This window comes from Carcharhinus amblyrhynchos, chromosome 14, assembly GCF_965287045.1.
Source record: "Carcharhinus amblyrhynchos chromosome 14, sCarAmb.v2.hapA, whole genome shotgun sequence".
NCBI lineage: Eukaryota > Metazoa > Chordata > Chondrichthyes > Carcharhiniformes > Carcharhinidae > Carcharhinus > Carcharhinus amblyrhynchos.
In genome coordinates this window covers 37,028,976-37,055,760 of record NC_137337.1, presented here as the reverse complement: position 1 = coordinate 37,055,760, position 26,785 = coordinate 37,028,976, and the positions used below count along the sequence as shown (strand labels likewise).

Here is a 26,785-nt window from a genome sequence, read left to right as displayed (position 1 = left end):
GCAAACATAGTCAGAACCATCCAAAGTTTCGGATTAAAATCTCAATTTTCAGAAGGTCCGCAGTGCAGGGAAATTGCCCATTTGGAAGTTTACACTTCCCAGGCAATTGTCAACTGTAACCTGGAAACTTTCGGGATATTGAGCCTGTTGAATATAAATGTGCTTTGACTCCAGAGAAAATGGTTCCCACTTAAGACTAAACAAGTAGTAAGGCCGGATTCCTGACAAAATTTGGAATTCTGTTTCTTGGCCCGTTTTGACACACAAACAAGCTTTTCCAAGGTGCAAAGTTTTGATTATCTGAAAGTGGTGAACAAATAACCACAACTCCTGTGTCTGAGGAAGTACAGTTCTACGAATTTGACCACAAGTGTTGCAATCCCTGTTCGTTAAGTATATTTCAACGTCATTTGCTGGAAGTGAATCACTCGGGGCTATAGCTGTGCTAAAATTGTCGATTTCAATGCGACAGGAAAGGGGCAGCTTTACATGCAAAACAGTATCAGTGCAACATCATTTAGGCGTGAATGCCAATTTGTCTTATGATGCACCAGACTGTATACCATATTTGGTCAAACAAATATTTTTTAAAAAACATCTCACTCCTGGCAGTTCAGAGACTGATATCAGGAGTCAAACAAAACCCGTATTCCACGCTCTGGTAATATTGATAGGAAGTTGTTCCTTCTGCCTTCCCCAGTGACCTATTGTGTCATATCATGTAAGCACATGGCAGCAACATACGCCAAGTTCAATGTAACTCGACATATATTACTGGAAGACAAACTTTGACGCCACCGGAGGTCCTTGAGACATGTTGTGAGTAAAGACTGTTGGGACGTGCGAGTTTCGTGTTACACACCAGGAAGTGATATGAAATTGACGAGAAGGAGTGCCTTCAGTTCAGCACCAGCCCTTCATTGAGTTGAGTTCCTCCGTCCCAGTGCTTTGCTCGACCTCAGCAAATACATTTTCTTTTGCAGAATTTGGAACGTGGGCGAGCCAAAGAAACAAGTTATTCTCATCATGTCGACTCCGCTCTTTTTGTTGCTGTTGTGTATAGCTCCAGCTTGGAGTAAAGAGCGCACGTCTGTAAAGAAACAGTTGGATGTCCAGGAAAGCTCCCTGCGTGTAAGAGCTGGTGATCTTTTATTTATCTTTAAATATACAGCGCTTTGAATGTGGTGGGATTTGTCAGAACGATTGCGTTCGGGTTCCTTAAAGACACGTCTCCCTAATAGTTGGTGAATGTTCGGTGCAGCTGGTGTTTTATTTTGGAGCTGGTGGGTACCGCGCCAGTGTTGCTCGGTGTGGGATGCGGGCTCGCCTCTTTCCGCGACTTGAACGCTTGATTGAGCACGTAGCCAGTGTGATCTGAACAGTCCTACCTCCGGGGTCACAGGCAAGGCGAGTAGGGAGTAAAGACACCAAGCAACTTATCCATGGGCCGCTGGCCTATAATCACAACTCAAGGGTGCGTGGATGAGAATATTTACAATTTGTGAAGTCTTCCAGCCAGGATGGGTGAAACTGCATTTCTTTAAACTTGATAAAATTTCTGATACACGTCGAATACATGTTCCAAATCAATTTAGAAAAGGTTATGCCCACTGACGGGATGCAGCAATTAAACTAAAATGCAGTTAGAATTTGTTGCTGAATACTTTCCTTTTTCTGAAGCTGCCAACTGTTTGGGTAAGGTGAACCCAGAGGGTGAGCGTTGGCAGCACTTGGCTGGGGAGAGGCCAGGGGATATGACAGCAATATCCAATTCCATCTTTGATCAACATCTTTAGTGAGGCACACAGGATTCTGATCATGAATCAGAACTTGGACTAAGCTGCCCATTCCAGTTACTGGAGCTACTGGGTTCTAGCTGAGCATGATCTGTTGAAACCCAAATAATTTAACTTCAGTACTGATGTGGAGAGTCTAAAAAAAGTCTGAAGGACCTCTGGCATGTTTCTATTTGTGGAGATGCCAGTGTTGGACTGGAGTGGGCACAGTAAGAAGTCTCACAACACCAGGTTACACTCCAGCAGGTTTATTTGGAATCACAAGCTTTCAGAGCGCTGCTTCTTCATCAGGACTCCACTCACCTGAGGAAGGAACAGCACTCTGAAAGCTCGTGATTCCAAATAAACCTATTGGTGTTATGAGATGTCTTACCATGTTTCTACTTTTATCTGATATTGGATTGAAAATGCATTTTATGCAATGTCCAGCTGCGGGTTTATGCACCGCAGGGGCTGGGGTGCATTGTTGACCCTAATAATTACATTTTAATTTGATGTTTTCAAGTTTCCTTTGTACTTTGATTTTGTTCGGGCTGTTTCCCTTCCTTTTGGGAAGTTGCCCCTTTTACTTTGTCCTGATTTAACTTGTGTTTGTTTATTTGGTTTGACCTTAAGAGGCCAGCTGCGGGTTTGAGAGCATTTTCCTTTCCCTACCCAAAGAGTCTCTCTTTTTGTCACCTGAAAAAATGGTACTTGGTGGTACGGTGGTTAGCACTGCTGCCTCACAGCGCCAGAGACCCAGATTCAGTTTTAGCCTTGGTTTACTGTCTGCATGGGTTTTCTCTGGGTGCTCCGGGTTCCTCCCACACTCCACAGATGTGTGGGTTAGGTTGATTGGCCATGCTAAATTGACTCTAGTGTCAGGGGATTGATGGGGTAAATGTGTGGGGCTACAGGAATAGGGCCTGTGTGGGATGTGGTCAGTATAGACTCGATGGGCCGAATGCCTTCCTTCTGTACTGTCTGGATCCTATGATTCAACGATCTGCTTAAGTCTCAAGTTTTACCTCTCCACTATCCTCTTCTCCTTTAAGATCCACCTTCGATCAAACTTATCCTAATTTTTTTTTGATGTGACCTGGTGCCACCTTTTGTATGATATTTACTCCTATGATGTGCTTTAGATGTTTTACTGGATTAGAGCATAAGATAAGTAGTTTTTCTGGTGGAGCCTTGATTCCAGATTCACACTAGAATATAGTGGAAAGCAGACTTACTTCACAGCACCAAAGCTGGGCTGTAAAACGCACACATCATCTTCTCTCCTCCTCCCAAATGACATGGCAAATTTGAGAACCTTCCGCTGCATCAACTGAGATGAGCTAACTTAATCTGCTGCCTGTGCTATGCTTTGGTGCCACAGCATGCAGTGTAGTCACTTGCTGTGCAACAGGGTGCAGGATTACAATAAGAACAGAAAATGCTGGGAACACTCAGCAGGTCTGGCAGTATCTGTGGAGAGAATGTTTCAGCTCTTGTGCCCTTTCGTTGGAGGGAGTGAAATTATTTGAATAGCTCCTGCAGAGAGCCAGTGTAGACACACAGGCCATAAGGCCATCTCCTGTGCTGTGAATCTATGATGTTCTGTTTCTAACATTCAATTTTCATACTAGCACTAGGATACAGAGTTCAAAATGTTTTCTAGTTGTTTGAGGAACACATGTATTCAGGCACCAAAAATTTCAAATGAGTGTATTTAATGGGAAAACGAGATTCAGTGGATGTGGGTGCTCTTGTTTTCTACATTGTTTGTATATTATTGGGGATATGCATTGATAAATAATTTTTCTTTCCTTCCTCTACAGCCCCTGCCAATCATAATGTATCAACCTTTTCTTTGTAATGTATGCCTTTGTTGAGGTCAGCTAACCCAATTTAAACTGGGGAACTGAAGTTGGAAGTATACTGAAGTCACATTAGTTTAATCAGTTTGCCATTTCATTGCTCTCTGTGTCATTTGCCTACTGAAGAAATTTGAAAATCTCTAAAATTGCCTTTAGAAATCTGTTTAACTTCTATAGTGAAAAGCACAAACATAATTCAATAAGAACATAAGAAATAGGAGCAGGAGTAGGCCATCTAGCCCTTCGAGCCTGCCCCACCATTCAATAAGATCATAAGAACATAAGAACATAAGAAATAGGAGCAGGAGTAGGCCATCTAGCCCTTCGAGCCTGCCCCGCCATTCAATAAGATCATGGCTGATCTGTCGTGGCTCAGTTCCACTTTCCCGCCCTCTCCCCATAACCCTTAATCCCCTCTCTTATCAAGAACCCATCAACCCGCTTTTTAAAAATATTTAGCGAGGCAGCCTCCACCACTTCAACGGGCAGAGAATTCCAGAGATTCACCACCCTTTGAGTGAAGAAGTTCCTCCTCAACTCCGTTCTAAACCGCCTCCCCTTTATCTTGAGGCTGTGCCCCCTAGTCCTACTGTCTTTTTTGAGCGGGAAGAGTCTCTCCACCTCTATCCTATCCATCCCATTCATCATCTTATACGTCTCAATGAGATCTCCCCTCATTCTTCTAAACTCTAACGAGTACAAGCCTAGTTTATTCAGCCTCTCCTCATAGCTCAACCCCCTCAACTCCGGTATCAGCCTAGTAAACCTCCTCTGCACTCCCTCCAGGGCCAAAATATCCTTGCGCAGGTGCGGCGCCCAAAACTGCACACAGTACTCCAGCTGCGGCCTCACCAATGCCCTATACAGCTGCAGCAAGACCTCCCTACTTTTATATTCAATCCCCCTCGCTATGAAGGCCAGCATCCCATTCGCCTTCCTGACCACCTGCTGCACCTGCAAGCTGGGTTTTTGCGACTCATGCACAAGGACCCCGAGGTCCCTCTGCACCGTCGCCTGCTGCAGTTTTTCGCCACGTAAGTAATAGTCCTTCCTACCATTCTTCCTACCAAAGTGGACCACCTCACACTTGCCAACATTAAATTCCATTTGCCATTTCCTGGCTGATCTGAAGTGGCTCAGTCCCACATTCCCGCCCTCTCCCCATCACCCTTAATCCCCTTGCCTACCAAAAACCTATCTACCCGTGTCTTAAATATATTTAGCGAGGCAGCCTCCACCACTTCAACGGGCAGAGAATTCCAGAGATTCACCACCCTTTGAGTGAATAAGTTCCTCCTCAACTCCAATCTAAACTGCCCCCTCCTTATTTTGAGGCTGTGCCCCCTAGTCCTGTATTGCTGTTAAACGTGGGTTCTGAGAACCGATGAGTCATTCCCAGTTCCCATTTGTTTAGGATGTTTGTGACTGCCTGCTTTGCAGAGAGGCTTTTATGTTGAATCATTTCTATGCACAAACTATAAAGATAAAGGCAAAATGCCATGCCAGGTATTGGGCAATCCACATTCTGGACTCTTTCTGATTCCAAGATGGAGCCTAGCTCCTGATAACAAAGCCTGGGTTGATTTGGTATTTTTATTCTTCCTCTGACAGTGTGGATGAAATTGAGGATTGCAAAGCCTGTTCTTCAAATAATGGGGGGTTGTCAGATCGTCAATACACCACACGGCTGAAAATACATCATGGCTTTGGGCTGAAAAGTGTTAGGTCTTGGCCTAGGCAATTTTTCAGTAGTGCATTTGGAATTTTCTAAGTCAAAACTGGACATCGCTTTGTTTTTAAAAATTGTTTTAAAATCCTTTCATTTATTTCTAAACCCACTCAAAAATTTCAAATGAGTGTATTTAATGGGAAAACGAGATTCAGTGGATGTGAGTGCGCTTGTGGAGTTAAAGTTGTTTTCTTAAAGCTGCAGCCTCTGGTGTTGGTAAATAAATTTGAAGACAGTGGTGCTGTAAAAACATTCCCTTTATTGGATATTTCAGCTGGGTATGGATAGGAAAAATAGTTTTGTCATATAAGTGGATCAGAATTCACCTTTCATTATTATTCTTCTGCATTTTTGTTGTGGGTGGATTGATACAAATTCCCCAATTCTGTGCTGTCATTTTAGACCTGCAGCAAGTCAGCACATGACAATCTGTTTTAGGAAATATTTCTTACCCTCCACAGCAGGGCTTGCTCACTAATAAAAATACAAATTCCGTAGCGATGGGGATGTTACCACTGGATTACAGATGCTACACTTTGCACTACTGAAATATTTGACATTTTTGTTCTTTTATCCCGAGAGAAATTTAGCAATATACTATTGCAAAGTATTGCCAGTTCACGTTTTTGAAAAAAAATGTAAAGATCAAGCTTGAAGTTCCAACAGTCTTTGTTTGAAGCAGCAACGTACTGCCAATATGCAAATCTTTATCATTCACGCTTTAGTCATTTGACTAAGCTTCCATGTTGAAACACTTTCCCTTTGATAAAAGCCCTTGGACTGTATTCCCTGCAATTTAGAAAGTTAAAAGTTAGTTGATCAAAGTTTTCAAGATGTTAAGGGGAAACCATTTCCCCTGAGTGGGGTGCTTGGGGACTAAGGAACAGCCTAAAATTTGGAGCCAAATTGTTCAGGACTGAAGTTAGGAAGTTATCCCACAACCAAAGGGAGGGTGAAGATAGGCACTCCCTCCCACAAACAGCAGTTGTCATTGCATTTATTTTTTGTTTTAAATCTGAGATCAATGTGTTTTTGTTAATCAAATGCATTGAGGAATGGAGAGGCAGAAGACTTGGTGGAACAGACTCATAGAATCCCTACAGTGTAGATAGAGGCCATTCGGCCCATCAACCACAATCTGACTACAATCCTACCCAGCCCCTGTTCCTGTAACTCACATATTTACCTTGCTAATCCCCCTGACACTAATTGGCAATTTAGCATGGCCAGTCAACCTAACCTGCACATCTTTGGACTGTGGCAGGAAACTGGAGCACCCAGAGGAAACCCACGCAGACACAAGGAGAATGTGCAAACTCCACAGACAGTGATCCAAGTTGGGAATCGAATACCCAGGTCCTTGGCGCGGTGAGGCAGCAGTGCTAACCATTGCGCCACAATGCTGAAAGCACTAACTAGCCTCCTCATGTTCCCTTCTTTCTCAATTTTATATGGCAGAACTGAAACTATTATTGGTTGACAGTGGAAATGTCATTTTGTTCTGGCTGTGTGCAGCCTGAGCTATCAGTCTATTTCTCAGTAATGTAGTCTTCACTGTTGGGCTTTAGGGATCTTCTTCAGATGTTGAGCAAGGTCTGTGGATTACATTGTGAACCTCAGAACAATCGCATGAGCACAACAGAGATTTAGGACCATACCAAGGCAATTCTGATTGCCTGGAGATGAGTTCTCTGTCGTAGCAGATACTATCAGTTTTGTTGCAGAAAGCAAAGTGATAAAAATGGTCATTTTTTATACATTGACTGAATTTCAGCAAGTTACATTTAAAACTTTTAAATATAGATAACGGGATACCTTGATGACTGCACTTGTGACGTAGAAACTATTCAAGACTTTAATAATAAGCAGCTCTTCCCCAAAATACAAAAACTCCTTGAAAGTGACTACTTCAGATATTACAAGGTATGCTCTACTATATCTTCAACATTCATAAGTTTGATTATTTAATGTGATTGACACATTTGTTTAAACTGTTCCTATAATCTTTCCAGGTAAATTTAAAGAAGCCTTGTCCTTTCTGGTCAGACGCTAGCCACTGTGGTCTGAAGGATTGTGCTGTTCAACCTTGTGAGCCAGTAAGTTCATAATTTCTTAAAGTTTGTAAACCAAGTAAGAATTACAGACAAGAGGGTATGAAAATAAAGATAGATTAAAAAAAAGACAGGGAGACACAATATGAGGAATATTCTGTACAATTATCTATTCACTAAAGATTGTGATATTTTATAGAAAAAGAACCCTGATCTCTAAAATAGGAACTAATTAGACAAATCTGTAATAGTTTTTCTTGGAGCATTTAAATGATATCTTTTCCTGTTAACATTTATTTCTCAAAATGCATTTTATATTTTTCCGCAGGATGAAGTACCAGCAGGAATTAGATCAGAAAGTTTTAAGGTATAATTGCAATAAGTTCAATTTTATTTCATGCCACATTCAATTGTATAAATGAATTGCTGCATAATGTAAAAGATTTGTTTTCTGTCAAAATTTATTTTTACCCTAAAAACTATGTAGTAACACTTGATTGGGTATTCAGTTATGCACAACCTAAGGGTTAAATGCAATTTTTATTAAAAGATTATGGCTGGGATTTTCCGGTCATGCTCACCCCAAGGTCAGAAAATCCCTTCCAGGGTCAACGGACCTTTGCACGGTCCATGTCCCACCTGCTATGATTCCCGTGACGGACGGGAAAATTCATTCCTATGACAATCAGATTATCAAAGAATCTGCCAGGAATAGATTTGTCCTATTAGTTATCAGGAAAAATCAACAGGGCAGTAGCATTATCCACGGATTTGGATGGGACCTCGGGACGCAAGGTTAAAATTTGAATACTTTGTTATATGCTTGTAATGACTCAGGAAGTCTGACTGGAAAAGAACATAGTTTATTACAGAACGCAGAGTAAACCACTACTGTAATGTACGCATACTAGTTCCTGACTGGGACAGGCCTGGTCCTCGGCCTGTTATCAAAGTTTGAGATAATGAGTTCCATCTGGATGGACCACTGCCTATTACCAGAGGAACTTGTGCTCAACGTGTCCCACAGGGAAATCAATCAGTGATTACCCCATGGACCTTGTGGGAGTTATCACTGCCACATTCTTCTCCATTGTTATATACTGCTTATTTTTCACTCGTTTTCAGAATTGTAAATCCTTGGCAACAAATATTTGTATTCAGAACTACCACAAATGGTCCTAACTGTTTTAGACAAGTTACTGTATGATATTGATGATCAGACACACACAGGGATATTCGAGACTTGCTCATTGGTATTGAGATTGGAATTTGATTCTTCTATAGAATAATAATGAAAATGCACATCATGTGTGGTTGACTTTGGGCAAGATTTTCTGGGCCCCCCACGGCATGTTTTCCAGAGGTGGAAGTGGCTTACTACTGACTACCGGATGGATCTTCCAGTCTTGTTATGTCCATGTCGTTTGTATGTCTCACCCATCACTTGGCAGGAGAACCCAGTGCAGGGTGTCATCTTTGGGATCAGGATATCCTACTGGTGGGAAGGTCTAGAAAATCCCACTCCTTATCCAAATTCCAGACATTCACATATATAATCATTCTCATATATGTGATTCATCCTCTTACTATTAACTTTCCTATCCTATCCATCCATTCCACCTGACACACTACAATCCCATCTCCCACTGTCCTGCCCTCTAGTCTCTGTGCTATACCCAGTGTTACAAAACCCCACTGATGTTATGTGCAGAAGTGTTCCAACCTGAAACACTGGTTTCATAAGGCATATTTTATTTGGATATTAGTGAGAAACATTTGCAAAAACAGGGAGAACTCAAACATCTTTCTTTAAACAAATAAAAGTATTTATTAAAGTAACGGGCAGATACCACAACACTGCAAAAAACAACCTTATACTTTGGTAAATTAACGATAAGTATCTTTGTCTCTCAAAGACAAATTCCCAAAAGTATCTGTTTCCCCTGCCCCTAAACTTTGCTGAGACCCCCATTTCCAAACAACAATCATAAACTCATTGGTCAAAGTGATTAGCACGTTGTACAGCTTAACCAGGAGCAGGGAATAGTCTTCGTTTCAGCAAAAAAAAGATCTTTTGCAGAAACGTGCTACTCTTTGGCACTTCATCCCTTGCTGAGCTGTGTCCTGAGTATGGTTGCCTATTACCTCTGCTCTTCTGCTGCCTTCAGCCTCTATTCTCTGACTAAACTGGTTCCTGGCTGCCTCTCTCTTTCTCTTACCTGCTGCTGCTGCTTCAGCACCTCATCTGTGTCTGAACTGCTTCCTGGCTCACAACACTTCAACTTGCGATTGTATCAATCGCAAAGAACACCCTGTTCCCTATTATTTCCTTTCTCTTCAGTGCTGCCCAGATATGGTTTGCAGTTTGATTTTACTTGTGCAAAAAAATCATTTTAATACTATCGTAACATTTTGTGACACCAGCAACACCACCTGGCCCCATCCTGTGCTCCTACTACTTCCACACTATCTCCTTATCACTTGCATGTTGTCAACTCTCCCACCGATGAGACGCAGGTCACAGCCCGCACTTGAATTCCCATATTCCTACACACACTCCCCTGCCCCAGCAGTAAGATTTTTGGATCATCCCACTACCACTAAAAATACAAATCACTCCTTACAGGCTAGTACCAGCAATGTCCCTATACCTAGTACAGGTGATGTACATGTGAAAATTTGGAAGGAAGTGTTTAGTATTACAGTTTCTGATTCTATGGTGCATATATAAAAATTAACTGACCAGTGTAACTCTGCATTTCCAGTACACCGAGGAAGCAAATGTCCTTTCCCAGCATGACCCCGAATGTGAAAAGGCTGAGAAGCTTGGTGCTGTTAACAGCTCTTTGAGGTAATTTGAATGACACACATGACATTAGTGTCCTTAAATTCAGTTTCTCACACTACCTCAGAAGTGTTTCACGCTAAAAACTTGTGCAGCCTGATCTTGAATGACCTGGCTCTGACAATATTTGGGGATGTTTCAAATTCTGACCATTAGGAGGGAACTGGGAGAGGCCAGTTAAAGTGGTTGCAGCAACTTTATTCCACCAACCTGGCTAGCCTATGGATTGCAGTTTTGATCTACTGTTTTGTGCCCTAGAGAGGGGACATCTACTAGAAAACAGCAGAATGTCTTAAATAGGCAACTCGGACTCCAGTTAGGTTGTTGGAGCTTGGCTGCAGTTTTTCACATGAGGCCTCGCCGCATGACCATTCTGGCAAGAAGAACAGGGGCAGCAGAGGCCTAGATTACTACTGCTTTAGCTTGTTCCGGGCCTCAGAAGACCTTGGAGATTTCCTGCCCCATCCATCCGTCCCCTCCCTTTACTACAATGCCCCCCTTTGACCTCCTCCTCAGTTTCTTATCGGAGCACCAGGGAACTATCTTTTGAGTCTCAAGTAGACTCCTATGCCTTCTGAAATCCTGTTCTCGTCCACCAGCTGAGATTTCCGACTAGGTTCAGGCAGCGCATGTGGAGATATATGCTGGCAAGGCTAGATGTTAACATTTCTAGGGCTAGAGAAGTTGCCATCTGTTAGAATCCATGCCTGCATGACTAAGGAGTGAAAATTGGAACTATTGGGTGGGATTCTTCAGTCTCATCTGTGTCAGGACCCATTGTGAGCGAGAACAGAAAATTTGACATTTCAACCAAAACACTTTTAGCAAAACCAGAAAATTCCGACTGCGAACAAGAATGGCACATTTTGGCAATAAGCTTCTTCATCTGAGTGATTTTTACTAACTCGAACAACATTAACCAATGACTTTATTTCAATAATCTTTCAGTGAAGCGACAAAACAAGCGGTGCTTGACTGGAACAGACATGATGACTCTACAGACAATTTCTGTGAAGTTGAAGGTGAGACCTAATCAGTAGTATTTGAAATAAACAGTTGCATTCATTGTGTGTTTACAAGGGCGTTACAATACGGCGGCTTTTGTGTAATGTACTGACACCATCAACTAATATTTGCCAGTTATGTAATAACCACAGCAGAGTTTCTAATGTAGAAAGCATTGGCCATCGAATCTACAGGACTACAGAAGAAAGATGGGAGATTGGGACTGATTAGTTGCTCTAGAGCAGGGGTTTCCAAACTTTTCAGTATAAGGGCCACCTAGTATATTTTGCACATTTTCGTGGGCCAAAGGAAAAACAGTTCTAAAGTTACAGGGTTACTTTTATAATAAAGTTTTTTTTTTGAAAAAGGCACCAAATAATTTTAAATTCATTGCGATTGGTGACTGCGTTACAGCAGCACATGGCAATTGGCTGCAGCAGATGTCAATCACATTGTGGGTGGGTGTTGCATTGAGCACATCGCTCTACAATTGATCTGAATTGCCGCCATCATTGTTCTCACTCATTTCAGACGGATGGAGCTTACGGATTGGATAAAGCAGCTGTCACTCAGTCAATGCAGAGCGGCAATTGGATAACAGATGTCTCAATTGTTGATTCATCTAACAAACTGTCAGTCACAGAACAGCAGTTCTGATTGGACAATAGGGTGGTAAAGAGGGCAGGGATTCCCATGGGTCCATCAGACGCCACACAAAGCGGCAGTAAATGTCTGGCCTGTAGCTTCCGTCCCCGCGTCCTGAGTCAGTGGTGGGGTTCCAGACGCGGGAATGTTTTCGGCAGTGGGAATCCTGTCCCGCCACACTGCGGGCCAGACGTAGCCTGCTGCGGGCCAGATGTGGCCCATGGGCCATGGTTTGGAGACTCCTGCTCTAGAGAGCTCGCATGGACACAGATCATATGGCTTCATTCTGGCTGTAACCATTCTACGATCCAGTGATTTTGAATAAGATAGCTGCAGATTTCAGTTCTGGGGTTACCCATTACTGATAGCTGTTCATTCCCTATGAGTCCCTGAGCCGGACCTCATGATGCTGATAAAAGTCTGAAGTTTCATTCGGTTTAAGAGAGTGCAAAATTGACTTTAGACAGTTTTCCAAATGGAGAAACACAGCTGACTGCTGACATGCAGTTCTTCCTCTGGTTGCTGTGTGGACTTGAAGAGAACAGACGGCATTATGGAAGCACAAAAATGGATGACTGACTGCTTTGTATGCTTGCATCATGCAGCAGTGGAGGCACCATATTATGTAGCAAAGCCCAACAGGAATGAAGGAAAATAGAGAACATTCTCCTGAGATCAGGGTAAATTATAGCCTCGCCATAATATCCAGCATGCAAATTGCATTTTTGTTGATTGGCATTGATGATATTTTTCAAGAAATGTACTGGCCTTGGGGGTTGAATAGAGTTGCTGATGCCAATTAGCTGTTAGAGGAAACCATTCTAAAATTAAAGAAAAATCAACTTCTGAATGAAATCTAACTTTGTCCCTCAGATGAACACTGTCCAGACGCTGAATACGTAGACCTGCTTCTCAACCCTGAGCGATACACAGGCTACAAAGGTCCAGCAGCTTGGAAAATCTGGAATACTATCTATGAAGAAAACTGTTTTAAGTATGTAATTCATCAATCGAACAAAGTACACCTGGTTCATGTACAGACATTACTCAATCATAACATCAGTATATTATTGTTAAGATTGCAATTATTTCTGTCTGCTTCACTGTAGGCCAAACTCCATTAAAAGACCGTTCAACCCAATGATTCCTGGCAGTGGTGAGTTAACAGTGTGATTTTTGCTTTGTTTTTAAAACAATTTGGTTTTGACAATTTGAGTAACTTATTGGCAGTAGAATTTCTTAGCAAGCAACTGAAAACTGATTACTACTAAATTTACATTAGCAATACCACAAATGCCAGTGAGAAGATCATACGCATAGGATTCATTGTCACAGGACAAAACTGAATGTAATTTATTCAATTATGTTGATTATGCAGCATGGTGGCATAGTGGTTAGCACTGCTGCCTCACAGCACCGGGTTCAATTCCCAGCTTGGGTCACTGTCTGTGCAGAGGCTGCACGTTCTCCCCGTATTCTGCATGCGTTTCCTCTGAAGGACATGCTGGTTAGGTATGTTGGCAAGCTAAATTCTCCCTCCATGTACCCGAACAGACGCTGGAGTGTAGCAACAACAGGATTTTCAGTAACTTCGTTGCAGTGTTGGTGTAAGCCTACTTGTTACACTAACAAATAAATTTAAAAACTTATGATTTTAACTAGGAGAAATTACAAAATAATCTACTCGGATTTTCACAGTAACTTCATTGCAGTGTTAATGTAAGCCTACTTGTGACTAATGAATAAACTTTAACTATTCTGGGTTAGTGTGAGATTTTCCCACTTTACATCTGAGAAATACATGTTCTTAGTGGTGGGAGCCCAGAAAATATGTAGGAGCAAATGGATTTGGGTATCCATGTACTTGAATCTCTCAAGTTGGTGCACACATACAAAAGGTATTTTGGAATACTGGGCTTTATTTCAATGGTAGGGGGTAGTATCTAAAATGAGGAAGTAATGACTCATATGAACTATATTCAATTTTGAGCACAGACTTCAGGAAAGATATTCTGGGCTTGGACAGGGTGCATTTCTGATTCAGCGGAAATGATACCAGGGTTTAAGTGGTTAAATTATGGGGGCAGGCTGTGTAAACTTGGCCTGTAATTAATTCGTTAAGTTTTGAGGTGTGATCCAATAAAGGCACTTAAAATGATTAAAGGATACAGTAGGATAGAGACAGCAAAACTATATACTCTGGTGAGGGAATGCAGAATAATAGAGCGTAATGTGAAAATTAGAGTTAGAAGTAAATGGGGAAATATGTTCTTAGATAAAAAGGTAGAGGACATTTGGGTTGATTTCACCCAAAATCCTGTGGCTGCAGAGTCAATTGGAGTTTTGATTGATGAACTTTTGTTGGGTTGATTGAGGGACATGGAATAAATTAAATTTAGATTAAGATTAACCATGATGTAATTGAATGTCCAAATAGGCTCGAGGGGCCGAATGCCAACTCCTGTTCCTATGTTCAGTTTTTAGTGGAACTAGAATGAGAGAAGGCAGAGATGCTTTAGTATTTTGCACCATTTTTTGTGGAGGAGTATAAAAGATAACTGCAGCAATATTTGAGGAAGGTCATAGAATCCATATAGTGCAGAAGGAGACCGCTCAGCCCATCGAGTCTGCACTGACTCTCCAATAGAGCATCTTATCCTGGCCCATCCCTTGCCCTATCCCTATAACCTCACACATTTATTCCACTAATCCCTATCTTTGGACATTAAGGGGCAATTTAGCATGGCCAATCCACCTATCCTGCTCATCTTTGGACTGTGGGAGGAAACCGGAGCATCCAGAGGAAACTCAGGCAGACACAGGGAGAATGTGCAAACCCCACACAAACAGGTGCCTGAGGTTAACCTATCGCTGAGCTGCCCAAAAGAAAAGTGGAAGAGATGTGACTGGAGATTAATAATCTTTTTTGCATATTTAAGGTGATGGGATTAATATTGAAAAGTAATCAGGCTTAAAGGGGATTAAAGAGGAGACGGAAGAGGGAACGCCCACAACTTTCCCAAACTATCTGTGATAGATTTCAAAATGGGGAAAAAAACAAACCAGTAAATTATTAGCATTTAAGCCTGAATTTTGAAAACTCTCTACCAACCGAAATAGAAGAAACAAATTAAAAAATGTTAGGTTGAACACTTCAGAGGTGCTGGATAATTATGTAACTTTCAGTTCTGAGTTCCATAATCAAGATAAGGGGAATACAGTGAAGGTACATATAGATTTTCAAAAGGCATTTGTTGAAGTAAAATAAAGGAGATTTGTTTTGAAAATGAAAACACATGATAAAGGGAATGTAATGTTTGCATAGAGGGATGGCCACGACACCGAGCACACAACAGAGTAAACAAATGTTTTTCAGGTTGGCAGAATGTAGGTGAGCATGTTTTCCCCCATCAATTTGTGCTGAGATCTCTTTTGTTTACTTTGTAATCTAAAGAATTTGAATATCGACCTAAGAGGCGTGATAATGGAGTTTGCTGCTATGCAGTAGCAAACTGAATAAAACATGGCTAAATCATTTAAACTGAGTACCGTTAATGTAGATTTCTCTGGCACAGGCCTAATGAATTAAATGGGTTCCTTTTGTACTGCTAATTTGCTTTATTGTCTGAAGTAAATGGCTGTATTTTAATTGCATACCAATATCTATTATTCTATAAGTAAACATGTAGATGAAGGGAACGGTTACTTTTCGTATTTAGGGTTGCCAACTCTCAAGGGTTGGCCTGGACTCTGCAGGAATTGAAGATCCATCTCCAGGACATGGCTCTGTACAACCCTGAAGACAAAAATATAAGGATATTAAAACAATTTTTCGTTTTCTTTGAACATTTCTCTTTACTAGATTTAAAAAAATTGAAAACTTAGGGAAAAGGCGAACGGCCAAACATCATCCAATTGGGTAATGAGTCTTTTTGCTTTCCCATTGGCCTAGAAAGGCAGTGTACCACAAAGTTGAATGTGTTGGCTGACTAATGGCAGGAGTGTGGGCAAGTCTTCACATGAAACCTCCAGGAATACATTTAATTGCAGTTGGCAATCCTATTTGTACTGTAAGGGAATTGGAAAAGGTTTGATAGTCATTTGAATTGTATATTTTTCTTTTGCAGGTGATGAAGGTAATATCTGTTGTTCAATATTGGATGTTGACTTAAATCTGCAGTTCAAGACTGTAAATGATTACTCTGAGGACGGCAACAACACCTTTTGCATCTCCAAACAAGAATGACAATTTACTTTAAAAACTGGAATACGTGTGTCTCATTATGCAGATCTACAGTGACTTTTCAGTTGTCTTTAGCATTGACTATTGTAGCTTTAAATACACATTGTACTCAATGACAAGAAAGCAGGAGGAGAATAGTGAAGGCAGGAGGTGATTTAACTGCAACATCAATGAAGTAAATCTGTTGCCCACAGGGAATAAAATTGCAGACTTGTTACATCAAAGGTTTTGACATATTAGCAACATCTTACAACTGCCTCATAATCTCTAATTATACAAGCTGCAAATCCAATATAGCATACTCATGAAAACTTTTTAAGACATGTTGTCCAATCCAGAACATTTGTGAGTCAGAAGGCCTTATTCCAACAGGTGTACAGAGTGGTTGTCCCTTTACTATCATTGTACTAGATTAGTACTCCACTGAATTTTCTTTACTCAGAGTGGTTGGGGTGTGGAATAGACTGCCTGCTGTGATACTGGAGTCAGACACTTTAGGAACTTTCAAGTGGTTATTGGATAGGCACATGGAACACACCAGAATGATAAGGAGTGGGGTAGCTTGATCTTGGTTTCGGACATAGCTGGGCACAACATAGAGGGCCAAAGGGCCTGTCTGTGCTGTATGTTCTATGAATTTGCTGTGCAATTTAAATGTTCAGTATCGTTGCCAACAAAGGTTATGCTACGCCATTTTAGAATCCTATTTCCAGGGAAGAATTTCTTTTTGTTTTGCTGGGGTGGAGAGGAAGAAGGGAAGTTGTATCACTTTCCTATCTCTCTAGATTTAGCCTAACATATCATCAGAATATAAGTCAGATCTTAAATGGTGCACTTGAGTTAAACCCTCTCTTTTACTCGTTGTACAAATCAGGACCACATTTAAATATTTCACTCAAGACTTAATTTTTCTTTTCCAATCAGGGGGAATCTTCTATAGCTGGCTGCAAGGTAATTGCATATTCATATTTTCAACTTATTTAATGCCTTTCTGTACAATAATGCCTTTATATTAACTGATAAAACTGCATCTATGTAATTTCTCTGGCACCTGTGTTAAAGCACTTGTCAAACAAAAATACGTTTTAAGTTGTATCAATTTTTAAAAGTAAAATTATTGGTGTTTAATTGTCTTAACTGTAAAATACACGATCAAAAAGAAATCTATGTCAATTATTATAAAAGAATGAAACCGACTTTCTATTTCAGGATTGTGTCTAGAGAAGAGATCATTCTATCGAGCAATTTCAGGTCTGCATGCAAGCATCAACATACATCTTAGTGCGCGATATCTATTACGAGGTATGGGCAAAAGCTTTTACTGTTCCCGTCCAATACCCATGATCATAATTTGCTAAATGCTGACTGTTCTATTGGAAGCACCTGATTAACCTTGTGTTATCCTCTAGTGTTGGTGAAATGGGAGATCCTCATTAGCCAGTTGGTTTTATATGTTTTTCAGGTCTTGCATTATGATGCTCAAATAAATATATTTGACAGTGCCTACAGTACAAAACCAACTTGAATTGTCCTATTAGACTGGTACTGTGCTAAACTAACTCACCTCCTCTTCCCTTTTGCCCTGGGAATTTCATAGTAACTTCATTGCAGTGTTAATGTGAGCCTTACTCATGACTAATAAATAAACTTTTACTCTGCTTTGTGGCCTTTGACGTGGTTCACCACATCATTCTCCTTGCTTGTCCAGCTCACTGCTTCATCTGAATTCGTCAGTCTGAGCCAGAGAATCACCTAGAATAACTTCTGTTCCTACTTTTGCACTGTTATACCACTTAAGTCGGTGTGTTTTGGCCACTCCAATTTCTCATCTACTTGGTGAAAACTTCTGCGTATACCCTAGCAACACCCAGCTCTCCTGCACAACCACCTCCCAACCCATCCACCATCTCTGATTTGCCACACTGCTGATCCGACAGCCAGTACTGGATGAACAGATATATACTCTCAAACTAAATATTGGGAACCTTAAACTCACTGTCCTTGCTCCCCTTCAAAAACTCCTTTTTCTAGCCACAGACTCGATCTCTCTTCCTGGCAATGGTCTGAGGCTGAACCAAATGTTCTGTTTCACCCTGAAGTGAGATTCCTACCACAAAACTGCCCCCTTCCTCAGCGGAGTTCATCTGCTGAAACCTTCGTCCACGCCCTTGTTATCTCTGCACTTAACAATTCCAGTGCTCTGCTGGCTGGCTTTCCATGTTCCACTGTACGTAAACTTGAGCTCATCCAGAACTCTGCCTTAAGTCCAGTTCACCATTACCAGTGTTTTTGTGACTTGCATTAGCTCACAGTCGGTAATGCCTTGATTTTAAAATTCTCATCACTTTATTCAAATCTCTCTGTGGTCTCACTCTTTTCCATTTCTTTAATCACCTTCACTGAGATCTCTGTGCTCCTTCAATTTTGACTTACTGTACATCCCTGATTTTAGCCACTCCACCATTGGTAGCCATATCTCCAGCCTCCCTCTTTCCAATTCCATCTATTACCTTCAAATTTGCCTTTTCAACCAAGCTTTTGGCCAGCTGTCTTCATGTTCCCTTATTAAATTTTGTTTCATGTGAATTTTGTTCTTGTGAAATGCCTTGGCCTTGAGGAGTTTTGCTGTGTTTAAAATGCTTTATAAATGCAAGCTTTTGATGTATTGCTACAACAACGCTAATCAAGCCACTGTCCTAACCTAGAACTTTAGCTTTAACACACTAATTGTCCTGCAGTCTTTTCATGTCTCCTACTTTGCCTAACGCTTTATCTATTCCTCTGACTTATATTTATTTCTAGAAAAATATTTGTGACAAAATCAGCCTTTGTTTCAACTTCTTTCTCCAACATTATCCATTTTGGAAGGGAGAGCAATAAAAAAGCCTGTTAGCTGAAAACTTCAATCGGTTTTGGCTAATTGAAAACTAGAAGGCTGAAGATTGAAAAAGGAAGTGAGCAGGTAACTCTGGAGCATGGAGAATAAATGGGCTCCACAAACTTTGCTGATGCATTCTCTTGGCCAGTGAATTATCATACTCATACTGGGGATCTCATAGAAACATATAAAACTCTAATAGGGTTAGACAGAGTAGATTGAGAAAGAATGTTCCCGATGGTGGGGGAGTCCAGAACTAGGGATCTTAGTTTGAGGATAAGGGGTAAACCTTTTAGGACTAAGGTGAGGAGAAATTTCTTCACCCAGAGGCTGGTGAATGTGAGAGATTCACTACCACAGAAAGTAGTTGAGGCCAAAACATTGCGTGATTTCAAGAAGAAATTAGATATAGCTCTTGGCGCTAAAGGGATCAAGGAATATGGGGGAAGGCATGAACAGGATATTGAATTTGATGATCAACCATGACCAAAATGAACGGTGGAGCAGGCTAAAAGGGCCAAATGGCCTACTCTTTCTATTTTCTGTATTTACTTTGTATCAGGACAAGTAAATTCTTCAGTGGCTCGTTGTGGATAATTGCTTGTGTGTAATTCAAGTGAAAGAACATTTATAACTGAAGTTGGTAACATCCAAATTTTCAGTCTTGGTAATGGTATGCCACAGGCAGTTTGATTGTCATGGTGTAGGGCTCAGAGCCAAACTTTATTTCTTCTTCTTTCTTCCCCTGAGCATTTTCCACATCAACAGTATGGAGTTTCACATTAATCGACACAGTGTAAGAACAGGCAGGATATTACAATGCAACAGTATATTTTAAAATATCTCTGAAGCAGTTATCACACTGAGCTCTCACTTTGATTATCAGTTAATGTACATTGAAACAAGGAGCTTGCCCAGGATACTATAAGCTAAGTATATTTAAATGTTTAATATTATTTCTTATTGATGCCCAATCTGGTAATTTAAATTTGGCATTGAAATCACTGTTCTAGTGATTATTTAAAATTGTCTTTTTTCAGTATTTTGCTAAGAAACTAATGCTAGAGGATCAAATGTGTGCGCTATGCATTATTCTTAGCTCCAAACTGATCAGGGTAAACTTTCTTTCCACAGATACCTGGTTCGAAAAAAAGTGGGGACACAATATTACAGAATTCAAGCTGCGGTTTGACACAGGGATTACCAAAGGAGAAGGCCCACGCAGGCTTCGAAACCTTTTTTTCTTGTACCTCATAGAGTTGAGAGCTTTATCTAAGGTGTTACCTTTCTTTGAGCGTCCTACCTTCCAACTTTACACAGGCAACAGTGAAGTGGATGCAAAAAATAAAAAACTTCTGCTGGAAATTCTCAATTTGGCCAAGTAAGTTACCATTTGATAAAGCTTTTGATTTCAACAGGCTTCTAATTGTAAAGGCTTCAATGCAGTCTTCTGCAAGCTTTGTCAAAGAGAATGGTTTATCTTATAGCAATAAGAAACTGCACCAAATTAGCCCTGTTTTCTAGTTAGAAATCCCACTAATGACTTTGCAAGTTTACTTTAAAGGGCTAAACCCACAAATCATCCTCAACTTCCATTATTCTATGCAGAGCTGATGACAAAAAGAGTCCGAGGTGTGATGTTTTCAGTCGTAGGTCAGTTGCACACAAGGGACTGTCTCATGCCAACAAGTTATTAAAAGCAGCACCTGCCACATGGGTTGAAGCAGATGGCCTTACCATTTTTAATCCAACTTTGCTCTCATGGCCACTAGCATTCTTCAGTATTGTTAATGAAATAATTTAATCTGCTGAGAGCATGCTGCACAAATGAGGTTTTGAACCCAGCTCTTGCTTTCCTAATATCAAGCAAGTGGTAAATACTTGGCACCCATCTGCAAATTCTACTTGATACCAGCAGCATAATATAAAAATGGCATTAAAACACTCCCCTCCTTTTCACAACACATTTGTCTATGACATATATATTTTTCTTATTTGCTTGTTTGACGTCAGGAAAAGCAAATAAGACATTAGCAGCAGAACCACCCCAATATCCTTAAGTCTACATTGCTTTCTTTTTATCAACTCCCACTATCTAATTTCCCTCGTAGAATAAATATGCATTGAATAGATTTCCAGTCACTATTGCACTTCCTCCTTCACATTTCTTTACGTTTAACTGTACATGTCACACGTTTTCCCATTTCGCTGATCTGCGTGTCTTCCTGTAATCTCCTGCACTCTTTGGTATCAAGAAATTTCAAGAAAACCAGCTTTTTGCTTTTGTCCAAAACCTTTATACTGATCGTAACATAAATCTTAGCACAGATCTCTGGGCACAACAATATCCTGATAAACTTCAATCTATTTACTCGTCTTCTGTGTCTCTGCCATTTTCCTATCCATATGGGCTATATATCCTTCCATTATTGTGTTCCTGAATCATTGTAATGAATCTCTGCTGTAGCACCCTACTAAATCAGATACTGTATGTGTACAGTTCTTAGTGTATCCACATTCTCTGTGACAAAGTAAATTTGGAGTAAGCTGATGATCAGTGTGTCCTGAATCCCATTCTGTTGTTACTCAATAATGGATTATCCAATAATAATGTGTTTTATTCTAGATCATTCCCTTTCCCCTTTGATGAGCGGTCCTTGTTCGCTGGAGAAAAAAAGGAAGCTGAAAATCTCAAGGTAACAATACACTAAAACTGTTATTTGTATTTGTTGGAACTAAGGGTCCATAGTGAGCAAAGGTTGGTTTGATGCAGACACATTTTCTGATCACAGCTACAGAGCAATTGAAGATGAAAAATTCCAGGTAATGCACTAACTGCAAACATTCCTTGGTAATATTTAACATAGGTTTCAATGCTACATTTATGACTTTGACTTGACCCTGCATTGAATTCTCAGCCAGAAAGAATCCTCTGGTACAAAGATTTCATTGAATAATGACACATTTTGCTCATAAAAAGATGTGCGTTGTCTATTTATGAATAACTAGCTTGTAACAAATAACATAGATTAATATAACATTTATTCACAAATCCATACCTCAGATCATTTTAACTAATTTAACACACAGATTGCTGTATCCTAGCATATGGCTACACAAGAGAGCCAGTTAACTTATTATGACTATCATACCATTAAAGATTTACTTGCATTGGACTGGACAAGCCTAATCTTTTCTGGCATGATTAGTGACTATGTATTACAAATTCACATCATTCTATCTATTTTCATGTTGAGAATCTTTGTCAAGTACAGCAAGGGTCTGGGAGTTCTGCATTTAATTGCATGTGTAGTTAAGAATAGTGAGCGTTTTTAGCATCTTCCTTATTGATGTACAAAAAAGCACGATAAATGCATTAGAATTTCATGCCACTGAGATCTAAGGGAGTTAGGAGAAATGCACAAAACATGAGTCCATCTCTAATTCTTAGTAGAATAGAGCAACACTGGATTAAAATATCTAACTCCACTAATTATTTTAATATTGGAAAATGCAACACAAGAACGTTTGAAATTTCCTAGTCATGTAAGAGGAGGAGATAGAGAATTTTTTGAATTCAAGAAATAAAATTGAAGAATAAATTGTTCTTGTCTGGGTTTTCTCTTCAAGCAAGAGACAGCTAATGACAATGCCAAACTTTCACAACAGTATTTTCATTTGGATTTGTATAGTATCACAAATGACCTCAGCATTACATGAAAATAATGGGAAAATAGAGAAAATATTTGCAGATTGGGTCTGGTACTATGTCCCAATTCAGAAGCAACTGTTTTAAAGTCCAAAGCCCTGTATAGCCTCAATTAAACTAATTCTGCTGAGACGGAAATGCAGCCATCAGACTGCTATACTAAAGAATGATGGGGTGGGGAGTTGAATCTGGAGGACAGTTCATTCTGTCACTTGCCATGTACCTTCTGCCTTCAGAGCAGCAATGGCAAAAGACTGACCGTGCTCAAAAGAATGGATTGTGGATTAAAATGTATTTTTGTAAATCTGGTCTGTGAATTTAATGGTATAGCAAGAAATATAATCCATCTTTCTCTCCTATTAAAGGAAGAATTCCGGCTGCATTTCAAAAATATTTCAAGGATAATGGATTGCGTTGGTTGCTTTAAGTGTAGACTCTGGGGCAAGCTTCAGGTCAGTATTAAGTATCTCCAAACAAAAAGCTATTTTAAACCTCCCTCCTATCAATGGAGATGTTAATATACGCTATAATGATTTCTACAGACACAAGGACTGGGTACCGTTCTGAAAATCCTGTTCTCTGAGAAGCAAATAAACAGTTTACCAGACTCGGGTCCAGGCCAAAGATTCCACCTGAAGCGCCAAGATATTGTTGCACTCTTTAATGCTTTTGGAAGGTGAGAATTTTTACTACTTGGTTTATATATTTATGTTGAAATTAAACGTTGGGTTGCACCTTTTTATAGCTATTGAACAGTGCCACTTTTTTGATGGCAGGAGGCGGGGCATGGTGGAGGGTGGATTGTTGAGTGGAGCATGAAAATGGAGAGGGTAAACAACCGCATCTTGTCCCTGTGTCGATGTCAGAAGGAGATAGCAGAATACTGTGACCTACTCACAGTTACTGCCTGCTCTGTCTCTTCTGTCCCCAGTGTAAAGTATATCATTACAAACCAGCAAAAGTGGGGTTAATGCTGTATGACAAGTACAGAAGAAAATTGTTCTTTGAGCAGAATGGTAAGGCGTTGCTTTGAAATTCCACCCTGACCCTGAGATTGCCTGGGAGTGCTGTAACTGATCTCGCCATCCACTTCCTTTTATGTTAAATCTCAACCCTGAGATTTAGGGTGGGATCAGAACTGGGGTAGAAATTCCATTCTCCATTTCCACTAGCAGTCTGGGAATTTGGGGCTATCAATGATTTTCCAATTAAATTTAAGAAGGGAGTTCTGATGCCAGCATCTGCTCAGCTATCAATGATTCCTATTCATTTGAATACTGCTCAAACTCTTAACCAGTAAATGTTGGGCAACAAGGTCACTATATCACTGACGCATAACAGTGATCACTTTCTTTTGTTACAGGATTTCTACCAGTGTCCGGGAGCTTCAGAACTTTATAGAACTACTGGAATCTGCACAAAAAGAACTCCAAACAGCCGATTCTTTAAGACAGAGGACATTTTTATAATAGATTTTTACAGCTTAAAGCCATCCTTTTTTTGAAAAAAAGAATCCATGGATGGTCAACCTGCCTAAACTTTACTGAATGTGAAAAGGGAAATAAATTGAGCCAAATTTTGCTGTAAAGTAGTTTGGTATATAGGGGGATTATCAGTGATTGTCCTGTATCTTTTTACTGCTAAATATTCTAATCTCGCTACTGTTGATACGTTGCATATTTTTGATTCTCAGTTTACACTGGTGCAATGTTACTGATTTTAAAACTCATGTTGAGTTTACAAAAATGCACTGTTGCCGTACATAACAGTTCTTTGAGTTTTTTTTGTAATTATTGGAAATGTAACTTGGTTATTAATTACTTTCCATCTGTTGCTGAAATATGATCGGAAAATATCGTAACTTTGCTAATCTCAGCATTTTGTGCATTATGAAAGTGGTGGGGTGAAGCTCCCCATGCTTTAGCTCAACAACATGGCATTTCCAATTTTCACAATAGCCATTCTTCCAGCTTGAGTTTGTCCTGTGCACCCTATCAACTGTGGGGCTCTGTTACCCAAACTGCATTTTATTTAGGATTCTTGCATTCAGAAGGAACTTGCTTATCTGATCTCATCTGAGGATTCAAACTATGAATTCTTCTAATACAATTATCAAACTCCATGGAAACTTTAGAATGTTAAGTATAGAAATATAATTTTTGTGGAAGATTGTAAAGATAGGCAAAACTATAAAGAAAATATGACTTTGTAGTACTCAATCACCGGAATTCTATCACCTTGCCTGCCACGGAATTGGACTGGGCGAGATGTGGACAATGGAAACGTCTGTTGACCCTGGGTGGGAATTTCCGGTCTCGCTCGAGCGAGGCTGTAAAATCCCACCTGAGGACTTATTCTGAAATCACTCAGTAGTGCAAGTCATTGCAAATGAAAATGGTTTTAATTTAAAAGCTTTAACCCTTCTATGGCTTTTGAACGGTTAAAGGGAGGAGATTTGTAACTTGAAATATTAATCTGCTCGCCACAGTATAGGAAGGATGTGATTGCACTAGAAAGGGTGCAGAGGCGATTCACCAGGATGCTGCCTGGGCTGCAGCATTTCAGTAATCAAGAGAGACTAGATTGGCTGGGGTTGTTTTCTTGGAGCAAAGAAAGGCGAGAGGGACTGATTGAGGTGTACAAAATTATGAGGGACACAGGGCAGATAGGAAGGAACTTTTTCCCTTAGAGTGGTCAATAATCAGGTGGTATAGATTTAAGATAAGCGGGAGGGGATTTGAGGAAAAACCTTTTCAGGCATAGGGTGATGGGAATCTGGAACTCACTGCCTGAAAAGGTGGTGGAGGTGGGAAGCCTCACAACATTTAAGAAGCATTTAGATGAGCACTTGAAATGGCATAGGATACAAGGCTACAGATCAAGTGCTGGAAAATGGAATTAGAACAGATAGGTAGCTTGATAATCGGTGCAGACATGATGGGCTCTTTCTGTGCTGTAAAACTCTGACTCTAAATTTCATGGTGTGAGAGTATTTCTAAAAATAGGATCTAGTTTGTTTAATAGTCTATATTTTCTGTAATATTTGGCGCAGAATTGCATCTCAATTCTTTTTCTTACAAAATCTGCACCTGAAGTTTCACGTGCTGGTTGAAAAAGGTTTTTGTAACTCAGCTAATGTTATTGATATCAAATCTATCTTTTGTCCAAACTTGTTCTGAGCATGGGCTGCATTATATTCCCTCACTGCCTGGCTCAAAGAAGCAAGTTATCCATCTATGTCATCTTGGGATGACTTTGTGCACTTTTTCCAGATGTTTTTCCTGGTATTATCCAAACACTCCCACGTGTCTGTGACACTTTTATATAAGAAATGAATGCAAAAAACTAGTGTTTGATTGCATATCATTCTTGCTGCTTTATCCAGGAATGTGGATTTGGTAGGTTATTCTGAACTGAAATTTATTAAATTAAGTTAAATTTACAGCCCACTTAGACAGATAGTAGCCAACTGCCATTCCTGTGACCTGCAAAAGAGCAGAGGATGGGAATTTAGGATCTGATTCTGTAAGGCTGCAATAACAAAGATTGAACATTTAACAGCTTGCTTATGTACAAGCAAAACATTCATTTAAACACGACTCAAAGCTTGAAATAAAATCAACAAGGAAAATATCTCTTTCCTGTAATAGTTTGCTAAACAATTGTGTGGAATTTTCTTTCAGACAAGGGGAACACATCTGAAGCAAAAAGGATTAAGGAAGACTAAAATGCTGAGTATTTTAACACTAGAACTCTTATGCATACCATTGGTACATTTTTTGACAGTTCAGGGAAGAGTTTGCATGGTATCTGCATCTCTTAGATTTTGTTTAAATTTAATTAAGTATTTTTTAAGAATATACTTTCAGTATAGTAAATTTAACCATTCAGTTCCTTGGTGATTATTCATTGAACTACAACAAAATACTGGATTTTACTATGGGTAGGGCACAGAGCAGAGCCCAGGTCAGTCGCAGTGAGAACAATGATCAACCTCATGATGTTCACAATCACAGAATTGTTATGATGCAGAAGGAAGC

At 40.1% G+C, this 26,785-nt stretch overlaps 1 protein-coding gene across 1 annotated transcript; it reads left to right on the top strand.

The window, feature by feature from the left end:
* Window positions 1-667: 667 nt before the first annotated feature.
* ero1a (endoplasmic reticulum oxidoreductase 1 alpha) lies at window positions 668-26,376 on the top strand. The gene is made up of 17 exons (XM_080202698.1): window positions 668-819; window positions 984-1,131; window positions 7,173-7,292; window positions 7,382-7,465; window positions 7,749-7,787; window positions 10,186-10,271; window positions 11,214-11,287; window positions 12,789-12,909; window positions 13,025-13,075; window positions 15,137-15,141; window positions 17,083-17,109; window positions 17,368-17,460; window positions 20,171-20,417; window positions 21,663-21,732; window positions 23,111-23,197; window positions 23,288-23,421; window positions 24,109-26,376. Exons 1-17 carry the CDS (start codon window positions 815-817, stop codon window positions 24,212-24,214), a joined length of 1,497 nt encoding a protein of 498 aa, XP_080058824.1. The 5' UTR covers window positions 668-814; the 3' UTR covers window positions 24,215-26,376.
* Window positions 26,377-26,785: the final 409 nt, after the last annotated feature.

What these genes read in the sequence shown, in the direction of transcription:
- ero1a (XM_080202698.1), top strand. An exon ending in TCCAGGAAAGCTCCCTGCGT is followed by an intron (nt 1,132 to 7,172) that starts GTAAGAGCTGGT and finishes TTTTAAATATAG; the next exon opens with ATAACGGGATACCTTGATGA. An exon ending in CTTCTATAGCTGGCTGCAAG is followed by an intron (nt 17,110 to 17,367) that starts GTAATTGCATAT and finishes TTTCTATTTCAG; the next exon opens with GATTGTGTCTAGAGAAGAGA.